The 24,461-nt window shown below is 48.7% G+C and overlaps 2 protein-coding genes across 2 annotated transcripts; both read right to left on the reverse strand.

The window, feature by feature from the left end:
* Positions 1–1,136: 1,136 nt before the first annotated feature.
* CHC_T00008179001 (hypothetical protein) lies at positions 1,137–1,490 on the reverse strand. Its single transcript, XM_005712085.1, has one exon. The coding sequence runs from the start codon at positions 1,488–1,490 to the stop codon at positions 1,137–1,139; it is 354 nt and encodes a 117-aa protein (XP_005712142.1).
* A 6-nt stretch (positions 1,491–1,496) lies between these two features.
* CHC_T00008180001 (hypothetical protein) lies at positions 1,497–1,829 on the reverse strand. Its single transcript, XM_005712086.1, has one exon. The coding sequence runs from the start codon at positions 1,827–1,829 to the stop codon at positions 1,497–1,499; it is 333 nt and encodes a 110-aa protein (XP_005712143.1).
* Between the last annotated feature and the right edge of the window lie 22,632 nt (positions 1,830–24,461).

A 24,461-nucleotide genomic window follows, 5' to 3' on the forward strand; every position in this document is an offset into this window, starting at 1 on the left:
AAAGGCGCACCCTTAACGCATTGTGTCGGCTTTATAAATTGCACTAAACTACAGATGACCCGTCCAGACGGATCTGCAGGTCCTCCAGCGCAATGTATATTCCGGTCTGAAGAGGTTCCACTGCCTAATCTATCATACAGTTACACCACCAGATGGTGCACTGTTCAATATATAACTTAGAAGTGGTCTGGCGTCATGACATGACGCTTTATAGAGAAAGCGGGTTGGATGGAACCTTACAATCAACGTTCAACATCGGGAGAGTACAATGCTGTTTATATGGTGATGTAACAAATATTCTACTTCCATGGCTCCAAACGGCATTCCCCAGATCAGGAGCGAGTGCAGAGCAGCTATGGGACAATACGAGGATGAGCAGTGTGAGAGAGGCGGTTGTGTGGAGGCACAAGGACATAAAACAACTCTGGTAAACGCTGAATTTTAAACACAAACTCAACGTTCGTCAGTCCCCAATTGCCCTTCCGTACCAATCCGCGGCCATTCTGTGGAAAGATTGGGTTTGTATGTCAGGTGGTGGACAACTAAGTTCCTACTTCAATTGCCAACCTCCATCTCTTTCGGAGTGTGTCAACTGAAAGGCGCATGTTTTGGCTTAACCGCAACCTCTTAACTAAGGCTCCCAACTCCGCGATCATCTCCTTGCGTTTTGAAATTGCCAGGTGCCTTTCTTCATTTTCTAATGCTGCCTTTTCTACTTCAAGCGCAATGCGCTTTTCACCAAGGCAAAGTCTTTTTGGCTCGTTTTCTTGGTCTCGGCGTACACGTTCTTCCAGTCTAGATTCTTTTTTCCGTTCAAGAGTATTCTTTTTAGAGCTGAACTCTTCTTTTTTCCATCTTGCGACGCGCCGTCATATGCTTACTTAAGAATTATTTTTCTTCTTCTTCGGAATCAAAAGACAGAAGTCTTTTTCGTTCCCGACGACGAGTGGACGACCCTGGAATGGATACTTGCTCCTTTGTTCTGCTGCCGTTTTATGCTTCTGCCTCGGGGGAAGCTTGCCTTCCTACGGCCATATTTCTTATTTCCTCTCCAGCGACAACCAGGCGCCTGTCTTGTTCAGTGGGCTTTTCTCGCTCACAGCGATGCTTTTCAGACCATTCGTTCATTGAAAGAACTATATCGTCCAGTAGTATCTCTGTTCTTCTCCTATTTCGATAATATCAGACGGAGTTGCGTTACATTGGGACTCAGTTTTATGGTCTGCAACAATCTTCTTGAAGCGGTCCCTCAGCGTTTTCCAAGTTGGCAAGCATATGCCTTCGGAGGCTCCCGATGGAAAAGCAAACTGAAAAAGAGTTAGCGTCTCCTCGAATCGTCCTTGTGCTTCGCCGTCTGGAGACAGATGTGCATCTGTATATATCACAGCTTTCAAAAGCAAGGTATCCCACATGGGGCTGGAACGGATTCCTTTTTTCGACGTAAAAGTGGAGCTGAGTTTGACAGTGGTGGGGCAGAAGATGGTTCGCATGGAGATTCAGCCAGAGGGGCGGGCACCGAAACGTTCAATATTGAATTGGAGCGTCTCGGAGCTGTGTTGGCAGTCGCTGGCGTTCCGGTGGGAGCTGTGATGGTCTCTGGAGCTTTTTCCGGCGATGATAAAAGAATTGCAGCAATGTTGATGTGAATAAGATGACGGATGTGAGGTTGAAGTTCGAGCGGTTTGGAACACTGATGCCGGCAGTGTACACAGAACTTTGGATTTTTGAGGGACGGAGCCAGCCATTCCATTTTTCGGTAAGTCCGGCTCCAAGTGCAAGATGAGACACGTTTCAAAGGTTCTTGACCTGTAACGAAATTTGGATCTCATGTGGAAAAACCAGTTGCGTAAACCCTCTAATAATTCCAGTTCGCGTCTAGTCCAACTGGACTCGGATATTTAAGATGTCTGTTTCCTCGGTAGTACAGCCGGACTTGTACATTCATTATGTGTAGTTCTGGTCTAGTCGAACTGGACTTGGACATCCATAATGTAATTGTAAGTGAATATTCGAGTCTAGTTCGACATTCACTCGACAATCAAAAATTGTAAATTTTCACGAAACATTCCTTGGCCCGAACCCTCCTTTTTCGCACCTCTTTCGGATTTCGCAGCACACTGTCAGCCGCGCCAGAATTTGTGATGATAGTCATGAACGTCATTACGTCTTTTTGGCCGATCTTTCTTCGGATTTGCGGGTCAATGTAAGCATTTGCATTCATCGCCCGTTGTGATGATCCATAGTCAATTCTCGTGCATCAAAACCCGTCCATTTGACTGGATGCCGAAATTGCCGTCGTCAAAAGTGGTTGCACGATACCTGCTTGTAATGATTGTGTCGCTTTCATCCTCCACTTCAAAGCAAGATTTCTTAACGTGGCCCTCACTATTTGAAAGACAATGCAAACACTGACGGCTTTCTGTCCGACGAAAACGACTGAATGGTGCTTCACGGACAATTTAAGGTCTCTGTTATTTTCAGGTCACAACTGCTCTCGATGGTGGGTACAAAATACATATTCCAATCCATTGGGTTTCCAAGTCAATAATCGTGCTGGAACCAACATTCAAGAAAAGTAATTGTTCTGCTCTGTATCCCTTTAATACATACTGCTAGTGTTTCTTTGAAATGCAGTTTGCCTCACATGAGGCCCAAACCAGAATCGGAGATTTAGCGTCAAAAACAAATTAACGTCAAAATGCCATTCCATTCACTACACCCAGTTACTGTAGATAGTGTCAGCATTTAAATAGTGTAACTATGTAAATAATGTCACTTACATTATTACATGCAAGCTTGTGCTTTGGCATTTTGTAATTAGTGTCACTCATACTCACGTGTACACGTATAGTCAATATTTCGACGACGACGGGACGAAAATTGGATGGCATATTCCGTGATCTGTCAAAAGATGAATAATACATGGATTCCGGGATTGGGGTACAACCCTACCCCACACCACAAACCTCCTTCAACTCACTACGAAAACTCTCCATGGTGCTCGGTTCACCTTTTCTTCAATGCCTTCAACTAGGTGAGCAGCGCGGCGCACAACGCCCGACGGACCCAGATGCCTCCACGCCAACCCATGATCAACAGACCATCCAACATGACCATTCCCAGCCAGATAATATCAAGAGATCCGTGCAGTACGTACTCAACATAGCTGATCGTGCTAAGATCGTGGCCTGGATGGTGGCTACCGCCACAAGCGAAGGAGAAAAATGTATCGCCTCGAAAACAGTGAAGCATTTTCAGCAGTACTTTCGGTCCAGCAAGAATGCCAACATCGTTCGAGCGATGCGTCTTTGGAAAGATCGGCTTCATTACACTAGTGCAAACGGCCAGATACAATTTAAAGGTGTTACGTCTTCTATAACAAGGGCAACCAAGATCGGACTCAAAAAAATCCGAGTAAAGGCACGTTTGGGAAGAGGCAGAAAACGGGCAATGTGGGTTGAAGCACTACATAATGACCTCCGCAGCGAGTTTGACCGTCTCCGAAAACTCGGTGTTAAATTTAACTTGTGTACCCTCAAGTCTCTTGCAATGCATATGCTTGAACACAGTGAAAACGACGCGTACAGTATGAATATGGTTGACCTGCGGACAGACATGGCTTTGCACACAAGGATTGGACCAAGATGGATTCAGACATTTGCGGAACGATTCCGTATTGTCAGCCGTGCGCATACCGGAAAGCATATGTTGAGTCCTCATAAACAAAAACAAATTGAAATCGATGTGGCACATTATCTGGGGAACATGAAGCGTTTATTGACAACTGGCGATATTGATGAATGTGACATTGGCAACGCCGATGAGACTCATTTTATAATTAACGTTGACAATGGTCGCACGTTAAGATTTGCGGGGAACTCTGAAGTTAAATATGCCGATGTTGTTTCAGGAGGAGAAGGCATGACCATGTTAGTCCGGTTAAGCGGAGGAAGAGATTCCACAATTGCACCGCCATTTATGATATTCAAGAATCGAGATCGAAATTATCCTATCCGGGGGACACCTGACGATATTCCTGGTGTAGCCTATCGTACCGGGCCTAAAGGTTGGATGGATACAACGGTCATGCCTCAGTGGCTGACAGAACGTAGGGTTATTGCTGCACTACCTAATAGAAGGAAGCGGATTTTATATGTGGACAACTGTAGCGGTCACAATAGTACTGCCGCTATGGAGGCTTCTGCAGCAGCTATCAATACCGAAATAAGGCACTTTCCGCCTAACGCTACGCACCTAATCCAACCTTGTGATTCCTTCATTATCCAAAAAATTAAGTCGGTCTGGACGAGGAGGTGGGAGGCCTACAAAATGGACATGATCAAGAATGGACTGTGGAAGGATAGTTCTGGAAAAGTTTCCAATCCTAGGAAGCCTTTCTTCCTGAGGCTCGCAGCTTGTTCTGTGAGAGAAGTGAACCAGCAGCGCGATGCTAATGGCATATCATACGCTAGAAAAGCTTTGATCATAACCGGTATGGCGCTAAACACTAATGGCCAATGGGAAGAATCTCAGCTGACCCCTGATCTACAGAATCTTATCCGCAAGCACCGCGAATACTTTAATAGGAAGGAGGTGCAGATAGCCAGCGATGATGAGTAGTATGGATGCGAGCTAGTACTACACTTATTAGGACTAAAATGGTGCCGTCGTACACCAACTTGTACTCCTAAGGTTGACTCGTAGGTTCAATTCCAAGTTACACTAATATTGTGTGACATTAATACTGTAACTAACACTATTTCCGTTTACGGTTAAATAGTGTCAGTACTGAATTAGTGTCAGTGACACTAATTTATGCAGGATGGAGATTAAAACAATCACTGCAATAATGTAAGTGACACTATCTACAGTAACTGGGTGTACAGTATAGACATTTGGTAGTACTTCTCCTTTATAATAAGCAAGAAACCAATTTCATTTCAACCGAGAAGTAGTGTAGTCGCCTGCAAGGGCGTATGTATCATCTTGGGGCCATAGCTTGTTCCTCGCTAAGCGCTATCCGTTCCAAAAATGTCTTCGGAGAACTCGACGAGTTCTCGACGTTTTGAGTCCCAGGAAGGTTTTACAGCTCCCACCTGAGCAGGACACGGAATATGGTGACGATTCTTAAGAGCGTCCACAGCGGTTGGGGGTCCCTTCTATGTTCTCCAAACGTATAACGATTGCGTTCGTGCTTCAATCACGGTGCATTTCAGAGTGCAACTAATTTTAGAATGAACCGCCGCCCTTGATGTAGGCACCACACCGGTCAGCACTAAAATTTTACAATGAGGTCCCACACCCACTGTAATAATATAGATCCTTCCGGTTCGGTTTTAACCCGTCACGGAGGGGGTGTCCACGGTAGCGGTAAAATTATAACACCACCAACCTCTCTGCGAGGGCGGCGGTTATGAATCCGATTAACGGGCCAGTGGAATTGCGACCCGGGAGGGGATAGGGCTCAATGGGCGTACGCTTCCACTAGGCGGTGGAACGACCACAGTGGGAAGAGTGTGCTTGCGGCCCTCAAGAATAACCCGCACGAGACGATCTACGTTCTCAAGTTTTTCCTGAGTTCTGGTCAAAAAGGTCGCTACCCCCCTTTACTCTGGGGGCGTGCTGCCTCGGTCCCTAAGTACGTCGCCTCCGGCGGCCGGGCAGTACACTAATGATCCACTTCTACTTTGGATCAATACTGTGTAGTACCTCTACTGTACTCTACCGGAGAGTAATTCGCACAGCGGCACACGTGGCTGTGCTCCTGCCACATGTACTCGTGGCAGAGCGCGCACCACGTGTGCTGGCTGGGACTCCCCCAGCTGACACTCCGATTACACTATTTTCTACGCCCCTGCAGTAGGACCTTCTAGTCTACTGTACCCTATCGGGACGTAATACGTACGGCGGTACACGTGGCCATTCCGTCGCCATCTGTCACCCGTGGCGTTACGTGCACCCCGTGTACAAGCTGAGTTATCCCCTGCCTTTCAAGTATCGTCTGATCACCGCTACGGGATCTCCCTCCGGGTCGTTACTTTTACCGACACCGGTCGGTACCCGTTCTCCCACACCCACCTCGCACTCACTCTCCATCTTAGCGAGACCAGCCACTACTACCAGCAAGCCGATTGCTACTAGTGACTATGCCTACGAAGAGCACACTGCACCACATGCTCCAAGATGACTATTCGGAGGAAACCGAACTTGCGGCTGTCGTGTGGTATCCAATGCAAACTATGGCGGCGTTACAACTTCAAGTCACAGCGCAGCAAGCTGGCGGCTCTCGTCCCGGCCGTAGCTCGAACGTCTCGCGTGACGTTCGCGTCGCTCATTGGCGTCTAATGCTAGACAACTTCTGGCCTGCCGCGGATTTGAGACCCGACAGGTCTGTGCAAGAGGGACGTGTATACTACCCGGAACAGTAGATCGGCGTTTCCGTATTTCGCGCCATCTATTTGATCGCAATTTTGCCAACGGTGTGATGCACGACCAGGTCTTGCTCCGGGGGCTAAAACCAGATTGCAAGTCTGGTGCCTCGCCCTTCGAGAGGGTAATCGCATCCTTACGGTACTTTGCATATGGATCTCCAGGAGATAATCTGGATGAGTATGTTAGACTAGGAGAGGCAACTGCACTGCAGTGGATGAAACAATATGGTCAGTCCTACAAAACATTTGTCCTCGTTGCTTGCCCGCGCTCACTGCTACAGAACTTGTTGCGATTGCCAATGGGCCGTGTCCCACAAATGTGACCCCCGAAAATGAGGAATGCAGCCCACGTCCTTAACTTGTTGCAATGAGCTGAGTGTCTCCTTTGTTATCTTCATATCCTCTTCTCAAGGACTAATGGTTAGTATACAATTAACAAAGAACAAGAGCCAGATACTGTTTCTGGTGAACGCGCACTCGTCTGAAATCAGAGCTTTGAAGGCCACTTTCTTCATAATTGCTCACCACTTCTCGTTTCATACGCGGGGTCCTCCTTTCAAGCCGTACAAGCCATTTTCAATCGAAGAACTACATCCTGTCTGCACAATGGCATTTCTTCCGGTGGCAAGATGTAAACATATACATATACGTCACCATGGAGAAAGCGGGTTTTCCATCCATCTGATGAACCAACAGCCCCTTCTGAACTGTGGCTCTTACAGTGATAAAATCAACGACTGGGGCAAATGTGTGAGCTATACATCCCTGCAGGTACCTCTTCACGACCAAACATGCCTTTTCATGAGTAACTGAGCCGTCGGCATATAGTTTAAAAAGAAACACGAGTCTTGCTGGCAAAAGTTTCCAGTCCCTTGACTAGTGGACTGCTTCCCATGTCTTATGCGCCTTTAAGAATGATGGCTCTGAATAGATTACATCCTGCCTCTGAAACGCATATTCTAATGACTATGCTTCCTGAATGACCTGCGGCTCCGAAAGGGCTTCACTGGTTGCAATGTCTGTACATCTAGGTTCAAAGGTACTGTGTCTGCGGTCTATCACGTCGGGGGTACCGACTCTGAGGCTCCGTGCGATTTTTCTCGTGAGAGTCATCGTTTTCAACGTCTTCCATATCGGCTGGTACGTAAATACGCATCTCCGACGCATCACAGAGAATCGGTAGATTTGAATCCTCGTTCTAATTCGGCAAGGTGGGGCCTTGTGATAAGCTATCTACTGTAGGCATCTCTTTCTAAGATGGAAGATTGACACCTGTCGTTGCCGAAGTACTTGCTTCAATGCCTGTACTACTCGGGGAAACGTCATTGGTTTCTGTGCCAATAGTTGAGTCATTAGCCTCCGAGAACTACTACCATGCAGGGAATACTTCTTAATCAATCTTGATGTCCCGCCACCAATTAGCCTCCTCAGAACTGCACATTCAGACCTAGTACTGGCTACTATCCTTTCTATCCATCAATATGTCCCGTTCTGCTTTCTCGTCATACTTCCTCCCCTTTTATTTGAGTGTGTGAACACAACCGAATGGCCCGAATACCGACAAGTGATCGATCCTGAGCTTGTGACCGGCCATCATGTCATACGAAGACATGTCCTTCCTTCGAGGGCAACAGGAGCGATTCCGTATATTGTCTGCATGGACTACAGCCTCAGCCCAAAGGCGTCTTGGTAGACCAGCATAGCTTCGCGTTGATCTCGCGCGCTCAGCAATGACTCGATTGGCACGCTCAGCAGTGCCATTCTCTATAGGAAAATTTGGAGAACTCCTTTTCACCTCGACTACTTCATCTAAGAGACACTTATTCAGGGCGATGTACTCGCCCTTATTGTCGCTATTCAATAGCTTGACAGTACATTCGGTCCTTCGCTTGAACCAACTGACGTAACGCTTGAACTCGTCTGCAACCTGACTGTTTTTGCGTACTATCGGAAAATTCTGATGAAGCCTGAGGTCTGTTCCACAAACAACACGTAGTATCGCCAACCAAATATAGAAGCGGATGAAATTGGGCCACACACACCCTTGTGCACGACATCTCCCACAAATCGAGCATGGAATGGATGGATTCTTATGACGGACCACCAGATACCGTTTCCCCTTCGTGCAGCTGGAGCAAATTGAATGTGTAGTAGTTCTTCTTGTTAAAGGAGGAAAGTACTGTATAGCGTTCGACTACGAAAGCTTCTTGAAACTCTTGATGTTAGCATGTCCCAGTCGCGCATGCCATAGTTTCTCAATGGATGCGGAAACGGCAACAGTCGGCCCGGAATCTTTCTCACAAACTTCTACAGTGTACAAGCCTTGAGATTTACTAGACCTGATACCAACAGATGATACTAAGAGTGTCCGCACCGGTCACTGACTGAGAGTACCAAATACCCAATTTTCTCTCATATTTGTCGAAATCCTATTGGGTGGGCTAAACGTTTCAAAGAGCCGTTTGGACCAGCACATTCCTACCGGTTCTGGCTCAAACGCGAACTCTAACCTTCCTCACCGCATTGCGCCTCTGACTTTATTCCAGTATTCAACAAGAAGAAGCCGGCCGTACTTCCCCACGACATAGAGGACACGTCTTTTGTAGACACTGATTCAAACGACAGAAACCTGTGATCACAGGTGTCTGAACTCGAGGTCACAGTGTGCGAAAACGAACATCACCGACAACCAGAGCATGCCTGATTTTATGAGCACTGATACCATTTCCAACAACATCCTCTGTGACGAGCTTGGCTCTAGTGACATGTTCCATCTCATTGACGATTTATTGGAGAGTACTCTCTTCCTTCGCTTTCACTATCACGTGATAGTGAAAGCGAAGAAAGTGGTCTCGGGCGTGTTTCAGCACCAGGCCGGACCGGTAACATTGACTGTGGACATATCGATGGCGCCAAGCGTCTACACAACGATTACTTCTCCAACGACCCAACATACACTTCTGAGCATTTTCACGTCGTTTTTGAATATGCTTGCCTGTCTTTCGTCGTTAAATGGCTACCATAGAAGAGAAAGAAGCATAATTTCAACAGAAGAGAGACTATACTGGTCGCATGGGTCTGACAACATATCAAAAGGGGACTGCAGCTCTTCTCCAACTAGCGTATGGCACATCGGCAGATGATGTGGATGAATATGTCCGCATTAGTGAGTCCACGGCATTAGAAGCTTTGAAGCGATTTTGCGTGGCTGTTGTGAAGCTTTTTAGTGGCGAGCATCTTCGAGCCCCAACCAAAGAAGATTTGAGGAAGATCTTGGCACGGTCTGGAAAGCGTGGAATTCCCGGGTGCATAGGAAGCATTTACTGTGCCAAATGGAAATGACGCAACTGCCCTACTGCGCACTACGGCCAACACACAGGTAAAGAGGGAGTAACAACCGTGACCATGGAGGCGATTGCCGATGACAATCTCTGGATATGGCATTTATTCTTCGGCATGCCGGGTGCGCCAACGACATATATGTTCTAGATGCATCTCCGTAACAGACGAAGATTTTTCGGGGACGTACCTTCCCCCGATCTAGTGCACAATTGCCGGAGTTCAGAATCGTATTCCGTACTTTATGTCTGATTCAATTTACTCGAACTGGCCATTTTTTCTACACTCTGTGTTGAAGCCATCCACTTTAATTCAGAAACTGATTGAAAAATTCCAGGAGGCGTTTCGTAAAGAGGTTGAAAGGGCATTTGGTCTTCTTCAAGCCAAGTTTCACATTGTTGCTAACCGGTGCTTAACCCCAAGGGCATCCGCTAGACGTTTCATTACTTTTTTCAGAAAGGGAGCCTCCCTTTCCGAAAAAAGTAATGAATTGTCATCAGTGGTACGAATGTTATAAAGTATCCCATTAAAACTTCAGCTGTTGTAGCTGCATCGGCATGCTTACATGCACGCAATGCAAAATAACCAGAGAAGTCATCCTTTAGTATTAAGATGTACCCATGCCCAGAAACTGATTCTCCGATAAAGAGAAAATCAAAATGTAGCTGTTCAGAGACTCTTTCAGCATGTACTTGCTGAACAAGTGGACGTGGTACGTTAGATCCAGTTGCAGAGATTTTGAAAACAAAGCAGCATTGCACAAGGGCCTTAACATCAGATTCTAAAGTTGACCATGCGATTTTTCCTCAACAATTTGGGTCGTTAGATGAATCCTCCGGTGTCCACCCATTCCGAGATGTGCAGAAACACGAATACGTAGATGTAACTCTTGACAATCATCTGGTATACAAAGTCTTCCAGCCGAATTTCTCCATAGTTCATCTGATAGAACATATTCACTGCCTTCAGGTGGAGGAGTTTTTCCTTGAGATAATGGTATAAATATTTTAACACGTGGCCAGTGTGTGTGGTATTCTCGCCCGCCTTAGATTTCACTATGGCAACAATGGTAGAGATTCTCTTGGGAGGCAAGATAATTTCTCCTTCATTGCCGTCGGGTGGCAAGAGTCAAAACCTGCACGCCAAAGGCCGAGTAAGGTGCGTGCATGAAATCCAGGACAAGTGCTTCATTGGATGAATCAAACCATAACATGGCCACATTCAGTATTGCACATGAAACGTAATATTTTGTGAAGCGGCCGGATATTGGAGAGTCTACTAATCAGCAATTCTATGAAACTTTTCGTTTAAACAGGATGCAAGACAGGTGCGTCGAAACAACAACAAACGCTTCAGGAAGCATTTTCAGATATTCGTCCTTTCGCCTCCTTAAAGAGATTAAAAGTAAGTACAACTGTGGCACCCCCACAAGGGCAAATTTTCCATTCTTCATTTGGCACGATGTCAATGACTTCTGCGCCGACATAAAAAAGTCCTCCATCCTCCTTCGGAACCTGCACTATATTCCGACATGCACCACGTCCCCGTCCACCACACACCCCCACATCCCTTTGCTACCCTCAGCTCTGTCGAAACGCCCTACCTAGCCATGTAATCACTTCTTTCGTCACCCCGGCCTCCGTTGCCCGCTATTTACTCAACGACAGCCGCCATCCCTTCCCCTTCCTGGCATCGAATGCGGACCTAGCGAACCCTTCCGATGCACCTCCCATCCCTTCCAACCGTTCACGGTCCTACGCCACCCCACCATCAAAGCCTCCGCAACCTGCCCAAGTGCATCCCCGCACTCGGCGTTTTAGGTTCACGGATGCTGAAGACGTGCAACTCTTCAAGGCTATTTCTTGCGCCGGAGCACACCTTGTTCCTTGGGGCCGTAAAAGTGCCCTCTTTGAAGAGGCTCATGCAACCATTCTACGAACGGCCCCTAGGATTATTGTTGGTGGGAAGGAGCCTCCGTCCCAGATCTGTTTTGAAGAAAGGGTCAATGCAATTGTAGTCAAGCGGCGGGAGGGGTTGAAGCGCACACTGGGAGAATGGGGAATTGTGGAAGTTTATGAGGAACGGGACACCCATTCGGACAATCTCATACTAGAGATCGATGAACATATGGAGAAGGAAAGGGCGGGTGAAGAGTATCGACCGGAGATTGAAAGGAGGCTGACCGCAGCAGGAGTAGAGCTTCGGAACATGGCTCTTCATCGCGGACGGGGTCGGCGGAGTGGGATTGTGACAATGGATGTCGATGGAGACAGTTTCGTGCGTGCGGCAAGCCCGTCGCAGGCGGGAACAAAAAGCAAAAGTCGGAAATATTCACGAATCCGATGATGAGGCGCCTGAAACATTGGTCAGTGATATCGCTGTCCGTCACTAACGAGGGAAAGAGCGCCTCAAACTTGAAAACACCGCAACTACCTAGAAGAGAAGCGTATAGAAGATGAATGTAGGCGATTTAACGCGGCTCAGATTTGAAAGTGTATGACGCCCTCTATTGAATAGATGAAAGAGGTTGTGGAAATCTAGGAGCGAAAGAAATCAATGGTGGAGATGTCGGACATGATTGATACATTGGCGTCCGTCGTCAAGAAGCCTTCGTAATTCGCCGTCGCGCCTGTCGCGCTTCGCACTCCGCCCGAAACGAAATTTACTCTGCATTTAAGTACTGGGACAACGTGGGCGAAGGGCATTTGAGGTGCGCCGGCACCTGGCCGCCGGCTTCCAGACATGTACTCAGGTTCAAAAGAGAGGCTGGAGCATTAGAAATGAGCGCGATGGGTGCCTACCGCACTTTCAGTGCGCGGGAGAAGTCGTTTAGCGACCACTGTTGTATTAGATCCATATAGTTACACTCAAACGAAACATGAATTGCACTCATCCGTGTGTTGTATACTTCCTCTTCAACTGTCAGTTGAAGACGAAGTATACAACACAGTGGTAAAGTGTACTACCTGCGGCAGTAAATGGCACCTGCATCCATGAAATGGGCATGTATGCAGCATCTCCATACAGATAGAGCTGCCTACCGTCGATATGGAGAAGATTGTCGAGCTTCTCTTCAATTCCACTTTCGTTTAGTGGCGTAACTTCATGCCTACGTCCGAACGTTGGCCCATATATCGAAAATAACATAACATCTGGCGTTATGATTGTCCGATAGATAAGGCAGTTCATCTTCCAGCGTCCTAAAGATCAACTCCTTTCATGGCTACCACGTCCCCCTGGTCTTGTCATTCTTACTTTTGACAGTCAATAAAACTAACAGAGCCATCAAGAGGTGCACCACCAGTCCTCATTCTGTCAGCACAGAGCTCCGTTCTAGCCGTTAGAATACCTTCCCGTAGAGACGTCACTAGATAACCCTTTGTCTGCATGAAACACTCAACCACGTCCCAAAGGACCGCACTTAGATAGGATGCGTGCCGACCGGACAGATGTTCGACATATACCCACTTACACGGGGAACAGAGCCTACGCAACACAATGCAGCAAGCCGTCAAAGGGGCGCGACGAAATACATTGCTTCCCGTCTTCCCTGGGTCCCATTCTATGATTGCAGATACCTCGGCGACATCCTTGACTTGAAAAAGGGAACCGCGTGAAGCTCACTCGTCTGAACAGACGTTTAGATTCAAAGTGTTGTTAGATGTACCGATCGACCGAATGGAATCTTATAGATATCTCTGCAGGTTCGTTGAGGTCTTGCAAGACCTCCCAGAACACACTATAATTGCGCCTTTACAGCATGCAGGATCAGAGCACGTTGGCGCTTGGATCGGTACCGCGAAACCGTCTCGCTGATTGCAAAATCGGTTTTCCTCATGTTAAAACACCCTCATGTTCAGTCCTCACCCTCATGAGGGTGAGGACTGAACATGAGGGTGTTTTAAGGGAAACACGTCATGGATTGAGTGTGTGAAGTCATTGAACTTCGCCCTTGTACAGTAATCCGTCATTTCAAGGAACGTCTTGGTGGACAAACGCTTGTTCCTTCTGGCCAGGGGTTCCTTACAAAGAGGAGCCCATTTTTACTTCTGAAAATAGCTATCGATACTGGTTTGATGCATTCTATCAGCCTTCCTACGTCTTTGAGCGGATAATAAACAACGTAAATCGCGCTGCAGCCTCAAATTGAGCACTGGTTGCATTTCACTGATTCTTAGAGCTGTTCTGATTGCCCTTTCTGCCTCATTGACAGATATTGCGCAGTCGTCGGCGTCCACATCTTTCCCTTCACTCTCACTTTCTGAATCCCGTCCATGCGCCTCTACTACAGCTGATGCCATTGTAAAATCAGTGACGTTCTCGTGAACTTCAACGTCGTCCGAGTTCAGGATATTTTCTATCGACATCTGTGTACACGTTGGGACTAAATTATTGATTACACTCCCTAGCTCTGCATTCTCTGCCGTTTCTATATCTGTTCCGGCTTGATTCTGTACCTCATCACTGGTATGCGTGTGCAGCAATCCAGCTCAATCCCGACAATGCGCGATCACCGTTCCCGGTATCTCTTCCCAACGGCCTTCAGACACTTCAATGCAGTCAACTGATTAATATGGTAAATATTTGCATTACCCTCCTCTAAAACACCAAGAGCTCGACTATACTGTACTGTACGATATTTTCGCTTTAGACTTGCGATTATCTCAGCGTCCATACGTTGCAATTTGGTGGTTGTGCTTGGTGGTAAAAACCGAACATCCACAGCAGAGAGATGAGGAAGACACTGACTTGACCCATGTCCTGAAAAGTTATCCAACAACAACAGCACTTTTCTACCGGGCGTCTGCTCAACGAAAGCTTCAAATCGAAGCAGACATTCGAAAAATAGCGAAGTATCATCCATGCCTTTTTGTTTGCCCAGTAGTCAAACCCCAATTCCGAACCACACTTGCGACGAAAGCATCGCGGCCGAAGAACATTTCCAATAATCATCAACGGAAACTTCTGCGATCCACTTGCATTTGCACACACCAACAACGTCAGCCTTATTTTGTCCTTTTTCCGCCCTTGCAGAAGGGCATTCGATATAGTTCTGTCAGGTGGCATGCGATAGTTGATGACGGTTTCATCAGCCTTAAATATGTCTTCTCTGTGGTAGTCCTTACAGATTTGTCGGAGCATTGGCAGTTGCCAGACATGACATGTCTGCATCACCTAATTCTCCGTGCATTTATCTTGATTTCTAGTTCCAACGCTGCTGAAATCTCCACAACCATCCTCTTGTGAACTTCATCTCAATCTGACTAGCACCTGGCAATAAAGCATTAACTTCGGATCGGAGTCGTTTGCCTTTTTCGCATATCATTTCTCCTGTTACATATATTTGTGCATAGTAATCGTCATTGATCCATTGGGTCAGCTGTTCCTCAATTGCCGGCTGCGCTCCACGGCGTCGACGCTTGCAATCATTTTCCGGTAGATTTGCGACATTCGCCAAATTCTGTAAACGAGAGAGGGCAGGTTTGGAGGGTGTAAAAGGTAGTTTGAACTGCTGTATGGCCAACGCAATTGCATCAAGCCGAACTGTCTGAAAGGCACGTTTGCGTCTGAAATTTTCTTTCCTAATGGCAAGCTTTTGCTTGTTGGTCAGAAAATGTCTGGTCATTTGTGAGTGAAGGGAAGAGGTGGGAGAGAATTGGAGGAGCAGGCCGAAGTTTAAGTCCAACAGACGTTGCTGCAATTGAGACGGTGATGGGGGCTGCGATTCTCGGACGTTACACTTCTCCATAATTTAGAGTGCCTGCTGTATGTGTTTGAATGCACTGAACTAGATTTCCGGTAAAGTATCGGAACACCGTTCCTTGTGGATAATGTTTGGCCCATAAATTACCCCATTTCAGGGGTTTTTATGATTTGTTCTTTTCGTCTTTTCCGTGTGGCGAGGGAGAAAGGAACGGTCAGTTGAGGCAGGATTCCACGTTACGAAGATGGGAAACATATGCTTGTTCCCTGTGGCGAGGGATTTCTTATATTGTAGTTCCCTAAAACGAGGGATTATTGTACTCTTATAGTACTGGAGGCTCCCCAGTAGTTCTTGGATTTATATGAGTAATCATAAATATATGGTCCATGAATTGGATAAAGGGGCTCCATGGCGCATTCGTAGGTGGGTGTCATACGTAGTAACATGACAAGTATCTCACACCCTGGAATTAGTATCTGTCATTAACAGTTCAAACTTGGTCGATACGCAACACGCGGCTGTAAGGACGCACGTCATCGTAACAAATGCCCCCATGGACAGTGCTTATAAGGCTGCGAATCTGGTTCATCAGCGCTAACTCTTGTTACCCAATTCGTCGCTTGTTTACCACCTCCCACCCCACAGCAAGCTTGCCCAGTCACGAGTCGCCAACCAATTTTTTTCTCATAAGTCTATCAATAACTACTGTTAGAATTCCGAGGCAGTAGTTCCTAGTTGGGAATTTGTCATGCCCATTACAGATGTTACGCCATGAAAATTCCGGAAAGCATCCGGAAACATACTGCAAGTAGGCTTACAGTATTGCAGATTTCTGGAACTCACTGTGTGCGATTTTACGGAAATCGGACGCGGTAATGAAGCCGAAACTGAAATGGCATCGCACACACGTGTGACAGAAGGGCGCCAAACGAATGCGCAGTGCTCTCAAACATGAAGTGCCACTAGTCCTCAACAGCTCCCACCCCCGTCTTCAACCAGCAACTTCGCCATGGCAAGTGTTACACCCCTCAGTCCTGATTCTTCCACTCCGAGGCAGGATCTCATCCCGCTCTTACCTATTGAACAAAACACACTTGGCTCTGAGCCTCACTCAGGACTCTCTGGAGAGTCGCGACCTGGTCGCCGCCCCAAATTTACCCCTCATGACGATCTGGTCCTAGTGCGGGAGATAGCTGCGGCCAAAGCCCATGTAGAACTAAATGGAACTACCAAGAAACGCTTCGAAACTGCAGCCAAAAAGGCCAAAGCCATTAAGCGCTTGTCCTGTCCTGATACGTGGAAATGTATACAGGACAGGTACAAGCGCGTTCAAGGGCGCTTCGATGATCATGACAGAGTAGATGCTTGGATGAGTGGAGTAGATGGACAGCTTGGAGAAATGGAAGAGCCCCTCAGCTCCATTCGCGAAGCACGTCAAGACATGTCGGAAAGTAAAAGTGCATCAAAAAGCCGCCCAGAAGCGAGAGGCTGAAAAAGAGCGCCTTGGAGCGATCGTACGCGTACGGGCGATGTCCAGAGCTCAACCTAGTAGTACGCCTGAGGCGGATCTTTCTACTACAGAAGCAGATAGCTGTCAGGGAGCGAGCCCCTCGAAAAAGCGTGGTGAGAAACGCACTCATACCGAGGCGTTTCGAAGTCCATTTGGGGACGATATCGCCGCACTGACAGTGGCCTTAAGGAGAAGCGACGAAGGAAGCTTTGCCCTAGAAGAGCGTCGCTTTCAATGCGAGTTAGAAAAGCGGAACATGGACAGGGCAGAGCGCCGCGTCAAACATGAGGAGGCAAACCAACTGCAGATATAAAAATTCAAGATCATGATGGAAGCCTTTAACACGCGATTCGCGAGAGAAGGGGTACAAAATATACCTGATTTTGGACAATCCTGCACCATGGACAAATTGCGGCCACACAGTACCCGCCCATATTGTACATCACTAGAAAGCTCTTTTCATCCCAATGGGCAATCGGGATGAAATTGTAGTATCGTTTAAATAGGCGCAATGCGCCTACATAAACGATACCACAATAGCGTGCACATATTTTGATAAACGTAAGGCTAAATTTCACGCTTAACGGCAGAAGGGCCGTCGATAAAAGTGTCCGAGATTAATGATTTAATGACACGTGTGACACCAGCGCAGCACTATCCATGAAATGTTCCCTCAAGTCTAGGCATTTGGAAGTGATGCTACTGACTTGCTATATTGCCGTCTCTTCGTCTTCAGGCCAGAGATCTTGAACAGACGGAGGCTTTAGACGGAAAGTCTGCGCGAAGAGCCCCCTCATCCAGCTCCAGAGTGTAGTGCAATGTGCCTGGCAGGCCGCGAACACAGTCCGACGGTCAAACAAAAAGACGAAAAACAACAACAGCAACAACCACTGCCGATGGCACGCGCTACGGAGCGTTCGAGACTCCCTTTTTACTTGTGTGGGCTTGCGGCCCACGGTAGCTCAACTCCGACGGGGGGGTTAAGGAAAGATGCCCGGCCCGGGAGGAAAATGGTGGTAGAGACTTGTGAAGACTTGAGTGCTCGACGAGTGCGGGTTGGGCTTGTCTACGAGAATGTAACCGCGGTTCGCTGGGTTGTAAGGCCAATGCCCGACGAGCGTCTTCAGCACCTTGTGTATAATTCAAGGTCTTCGACGGGGGCTTGCTCAGCACTACCCGACGGGATCGTAATTGTGTAGCAGCGCTACGACCGACGTGTTGCCCGATGGCTAAAAGCACCCTCACCAGCGCGATCGCAATCGCGGTAGGTGGTACCAACTCTGTCTTATACAGCAAGACCTTCGACGGAGGCGTCGTTGCAACAGCCTTCCGACGGAACTTGAAACAGTAGCAGCGCTACACAGCGTGTTGCCCGATGGCTAAAACACCTACACCGGATCGGTCGCAACCGACTCCAATGGAACCAACACAATTCAGGGAAAAATAGAGATAGAAGTAGAAAAGAATAGAGAAAATAAAGGAAAAAGAAAAAGGGAACCCCCGAGCGCAAAGGATAACGTAATCTGTGGTAAAAGGGAGCGTCTTGAGAAAGACGGACTTCGACCAAGGCGATATTCAACTCTGGCAACTCGGGTTACCTTTACTGACTTGGTCGTCAGAGGGCTAAGGTATATATCGCCCCGCCGGAGCCAGTACGGTAGCTCGCAGCGCTAGATCCTAGATCTAATCTAGTGTCAGCAAAATTAATGCCAACTAATTAACTAAATAAAATAAAACAATTAAAAATTAAAACTGTGCAATTATTCACACGTGTGTCCTCCAACCCGGACTACTTTTCATATCCAAATATTTTCCTTTCTTTTCACCCCCCTTTTCAAGTGCGTATTGCACTACATATCCCCCTTCTGAGCGTCCTTGCACATCGGCTACACTCCTTGATCTCCAACTCCTTCTTCTCTTCTCGACCCCCTACTTTTCCATTCCTGGCCGACGGTCTCCGCATGAGCAAGGACAAGACGAATCCCACGTGTCCTCCACCTCCTGAGCTCTCGGGCGAAAATACTGCCCGTCGACGCACCGGTGTCGGCTTTGCGAACAAGTCTCGTGCTTCCGTGGACCTCCTTCCTATACCCCGACGCCCCCCTGATTCGGACGTCTCCGACCCGGCCTTTCATCCAGGTTATCATCCCTGTTGGGTAGCCCGCCACTACCCCTCGCTCGAAGAGCTACAGGACAAAATCATGCACGAATATCCTTCCTTATTTTCCTCGACCCAATGGTTCTCCTCCGTGGGTATTCGCGACGTTTCCAAAATCGAACACCAATTCGCCGACGACGCGGGCATGCTTCTCGGTAATCTCCCGGTGCTTGCCATCCGCTCCTTTGACTGGCGAACCCGTATAGCAGTTCCGACTTCCATCCTACGTCATCCTCCCCCACGGGGTCGCCCCACTCCCTCTCTGCGATTTATGGAGGCCGTATTCGCTCGACTTGCCATCCCCATTTCCGACACCCTCATACCCTCGTCATACGGTTGCGACACTTGGCGTTGTCGTACAGAGGGCGAACGCCTCTACTTACACAATCTCATTGATATCACCTTTGGTAACCCTGCCGCCGAGGCCGATCGCCTGTGGCGAAACCGACATACTGTCACATCCGATGCCATCTTCTGGACCGAACCCATTATCCCTTCGAATTTCCGTCATTTAAAACGCGGGGGTATTTTCTTTTTCAGAACACAGTGCGTTTTGAACGGCGTATTCGGTCTGATACGGGGTACTTCATCGGCTACCAAATGGTAGAGGCGCGCGAGATTTCCCGTCAGCATTATGCAGGTCGTTACCAGCGCATCCCCTCATGGTGGAGCCAGTACGAGGTGAGTCAAGGCTTTTGGGCCGAAATGGGACCCATACTCACGTACTATGGCAGCTACCTGCAGGATCCGCAACACGGGTTATGGGTGGTCTTCCTCACAGAGTGGTGCGTCAAAGTAGCTGCGACCCTCTTGTGGGAGACCTATGATTGCTGGCGCCTGTGGCACCTCCCCGCGAAGCTGATAGCACAAATGCGTCTATTGGACTTCTCTGTCCCTCTGGGTGGCTCTGATTTCAATCGCGAAATACGCTCCCTCCTTGATACGATCGAGGGCGTGGATTGGGACTGTGTCCCTCCGCAAAACTCCTCTCGATCCTTCAATCGCCAACGTCCCTCTTTCTCCCCTGGTCGAAACCACCCAGCCGCGGGCGACTTCGTGTGGTTCAACCCCGGGTCGTCGACTCTCTGCTCAGCGTGGGAAGCTCAAACGAGCCGTCGATTCGGAAACCAAACACCGGTTCCCGACGTCACCCCCATCGTCACATCTGACGCCCGGGAGCTTCAGGTATGCTCCCGTCCTTCCTCTCCAATTCCTCCTCGATCGGCTGTCCCTGCTTCCCCGCGCGCAGCCCTGGCCTCTCTATTCTCGTCAAAGACGCCCTCAGCTGTCGAAATTCCCTCGGCAGGCCACACCGAAGCATTGTCGGTGAGGGAAGTGATATCTCCCCCCCCCCCGTCTCCAACAATTTCCAAAAAATACCCACGACGTCACGAGCGTATACTGTGCCTTGCTCCGTGCTCACGGTGTTGGGGGAGAGGCTCTGCAAGGAGCCTCGATTGACGACCTGCGAGTTTTAGCTCGCCTCGTGTCATCACTTCCAAAGGGCAAATCCATTGGCAACCCTCCCGTCTGAGCTGACGGGCGCGACACTTCCCTCGTGATAGCTTGTCGCATCTCTATCCTGCCTGCGTGACGCTGAATTTGCGACCTCGTTATGTCGCCTTTGATCCGTAAATTGAATTTTCCTGCGTGCTCCTTCGTCCCTTCGTTTCCTCCTCTTTTTCTCAGTTATACCCACCCCGTCATAATCACGGTGGCACCCTTATACCTCCTTCCTCCTTCTCTTCACCTCGCTACTTCCTCCTCTTTTTCTCTCTTTTTTTGTATACGCCCCGTCGCCGCGGTCGCATCTTCCTCTTTCCACTTTGCTTCTCTTTTCCTCATTACTGTCTCCCTTCTCTTATCCCTTTTCCGTGCACCTCTGCTACTGCAGTTGCACATCCCCTTTTACCTTCTCTTTTCCTTGCACAACCCACCTTCTGCCATCGTGTTGCACATCTCCTTTTTCCACCTCCTTGCTTTCACTTTCCCACCTCTCCGAGTCTGTCCTCGTCTCGTACTGTGTTCCTCCCTTGGGGACTAATTTATCTCTCCGGATCACCTCATCGACCGGCTGGGATACACGTTGTACCTTTCAGGCTGAAAAAAATTAAATTGTCGCAGCGGCGTGGATGATCGGTCAGACTGTGACACTCGAGAATGTGAGCAGAGGTCTTCATTTTGCTCCCATTGTGCGTCTCCATTTAGCTCTTTCGCCGACAGCTGCGCGATCGACTGTAATTCTCTTTTCTTTCAATTCTTCAGGCTCCTCGAGGCGATTTTCGCTATCGCAGCGGGATGGCTGTCGCCATCGTCGAGGTTGCCGTTCGTGTCGAGTCAATACGAAATCGCGTTCGTAATTTTGCCGGTGATTTCGTTTTCGAGATTTCTCGATGGGGTCGCGGGCGAAGGTGTCTTTGAGGCGTAGGATGCATGTGGATCGTCGTCTTCGATCTGCGTCGAACCCCCGATGGGGCCCCTGCAACATTCGTTGCGCTGTCACCTCCCAAACTGCCAAATCAACCTCCTTTTAAATTTGGTTACAGTTCCCTCGCGTCACCAGGAACACTGGGTGCTGTTCCCCTTCGCACGTTCCCAGAACACGTAGAGTCCCTACAAAGGGATGCAATTTCGGTGTTTCGCACGTGTGCTTTTGTACCAAGAAGCGCATAATCCTGTCAGTGTGAGTACTTGTTCTTTAGGATGGGGGATGTGCGGTCTTGACGATGTCCACGATCAGTTTCCCGATACCGGTCGTAAGGTGTCCTTGTTCTTGCCAAGATGACTTCGGGTCTGCCTCCATCGCTTGTAAATTAGAAGTGAAAAATCCGCGGTTTGTCAAAGCCGTAAAAACAGAGCTCTGCACGTGGTCCACAAAAAAACGATCGTTGACTCTTAACTTGGCGAATCTCGCGGCGTCTCTCCTGACGGGAGCGTCATAGAAGGGAAACCTCTTTGGTAGTTACGCTTGACCCTCGTCGAGAGGCGGGGCCGTTTCCCCGATGACGGGGAAGTAAGCCTGGTGTTTAACTTCCTCCATAACTCCGCTTGCATCCACCAAAAATTGACGTTCCTGTCAAGCGTCACGAGACACCTTCGTCGCCCGTGTCGGGTTCGCGTTCCCGTATAATATTAAAAAGCGACGTCCCCTACAGATCCTCTTTTCAGAGCGACGTCCAGCTCGAAATGTGCTTCAATGGCCTGAGATGGGTGTGTGAGGTCACTCACATTGCGGTTGAAATATTTTCTTCTTTCAACACGGTACCGCACTGTCCCGTGGACGACGTCCATAGATGAGGGACGCAACTACCGGGTGTGTCGTTCTAGCGCAGTTTGGTCGTCCGAGATCGTTGCTCGGTGTCGTTGCTCCGCGTAACCCCTCCTTTGCAGTGAACAAGTGATGTCAAAAATTAATTGTGGGTCATCGCCTTCGACGTACTCGACCCTTCTGGTCGAGCACATTCATCCGAACCGTCAACACGCTTGAGTCCTACTGTAGAGTCTCTACGATATAGGCCGACGGCCTCACTTCGACCTCTTCCTGGAATGACACACAGACCTCGTGGAATTTTTCTTGAGTTTCCTTTTCCACCTTCCGTGTTGATACGGCGTATAGAAAACGCCGTGGGCTCGTCACTGAGTCCTTCTGGTGTTGGAATCTCAATTCGTTCCGTTCATCACAGCTGATCGTGCTTTGGACGACAGTCCGGCGACCCTTTTGGTTGTCCTAGTCTTGTGCGTCGACGTTGCTGCGCGGGGATGTATTCCGCCTTCACAAAGAAAAAAAGTAAACAGGCAAACCAACGTAGAGCAAAAAAAGGAAAAACAGACAGCTAGAAAGGAAGTCAAAGAGCAGGAAAGAACAGGAAAGAACGGGAGAGAAAATTGCCATTGTGGGTCACTCGGGGTAAAAACAAGGACGTGAGCTTGGCGACGTCAGTCGCTAACGTCAGTCGCTACAAGCAACAGACAGATTGTCCGTCACAAGCTCGTCAAGCGACACTGTCTTCTCCGTTGGATTCGTCCTTCCCACAATGTTCCTCCTGGACGTCCTCGGAGGAAGAAGGCGCGAGGCTCTCGATCCTCTCATGAATAAATAATTAACGTTCCGCGATTCACACGTGGGGAAATCCTCCCGCTCGCGGGGCGTCGATTCCTTAGTCTCTCGATCGTAGTCAGCGCCTTTGAAACGGGGTCGACGACGTCGTCGTTCGGTGTTGTGGTCGGCGTCGCGCGCGGGGGTTTGTAACGGTGCTGCCGGACGGTCTCGGATACTCGTGCCTTTGGCTATAGCAAGCGACACCCCGTGCTCGTATGACCGACAAGTTCCGTACCTTCCCTTATTTTTGATTAAAATTTCGAAGACTGACCAGTGTTCAATTTTCGATTTTCTCCGCCCGTCCAGCAGCTCCCTGCCGGCATCCCCATTTTTTTGATTAAATCATGCCCCACGAGGGCGTGTCACTGATCCAAGCGTCCCTTCACGTGCGCGCGGCGGCAGCGCGTGATGGCATCCAAGGAGGTGTATTACCTCAGCCTGAGACTACAGCAAATTTTTCATTCCACGGCATGGCCGCGCAGGCCATTTCATTCATGGGCGGGGGTCTCAGGCAAAATCGCTTAAGTTATTTCATTTCCCTTCTCCTCACTCCGAGGGATTTCGTTTCCGGCGACTGTCCTTACTCTCTCTCCGCGACGCGGTTCACCGCATCACTTCCAACTTGAGAGCCTCTGGATGGGGACCATCCCCAATACAGTTTCAACATTTCACTCGCGGTCTTATCGCGTCCCGCATCATTGACTTCCTCTTGATCAGCCTCCCCCTCGCATGCGCCTCTACATCAACTGCATCTTTTCCCCTTCTTCTCCCTCGACTTGAGTAACCCGCTCGTCTGCCTGACACAGCCCGCTATCCCTTAGAGAATACTGTAGTCTGTTCCTCCTTTCCCTGAACGGTAACACGACACACACACGACTACAGCACCACGCTTTTTCTTCACTTACACCTTTCCAACTGCGTTCCGCGTTCTCTTGCCTTCCGCCGTCTGGGTTCTCTCAATTTTGGGCGGTTGGTCCACCTTTTTGGCCGTGGCAATGGACGTATGGCGGCTCGAAAACTTGCACTTGACGTAAAGCGTATTAAATTGCTTACGATCGACGGCTCGCACGGGACTAGGTACGCTCGTCCGAGGGTCGCCGAACGATAGGTGTTGTAGGGCTCATTCACCTTGGTCCGCAGTGCGGGTTCTTTCTCCCTGCGTCCTGTCAAGAGACAACCGAAAGCACACAAAAAGAAAAAACAAAACAAAACAGAATAGA

This window comes from Chondrus crispus, genomic scaffold (assembly GCF_000350225.1).
Source record: "Chondrus crispus Stackhouse genomic scaffold, scaffold_96, whole genome shotgun sequence".
NCBI lineage: Eukaryota > Rhodophyta > Florideophyceae > Gigartinales > Gigartinaceae > Chondrus > Chondrus crispus.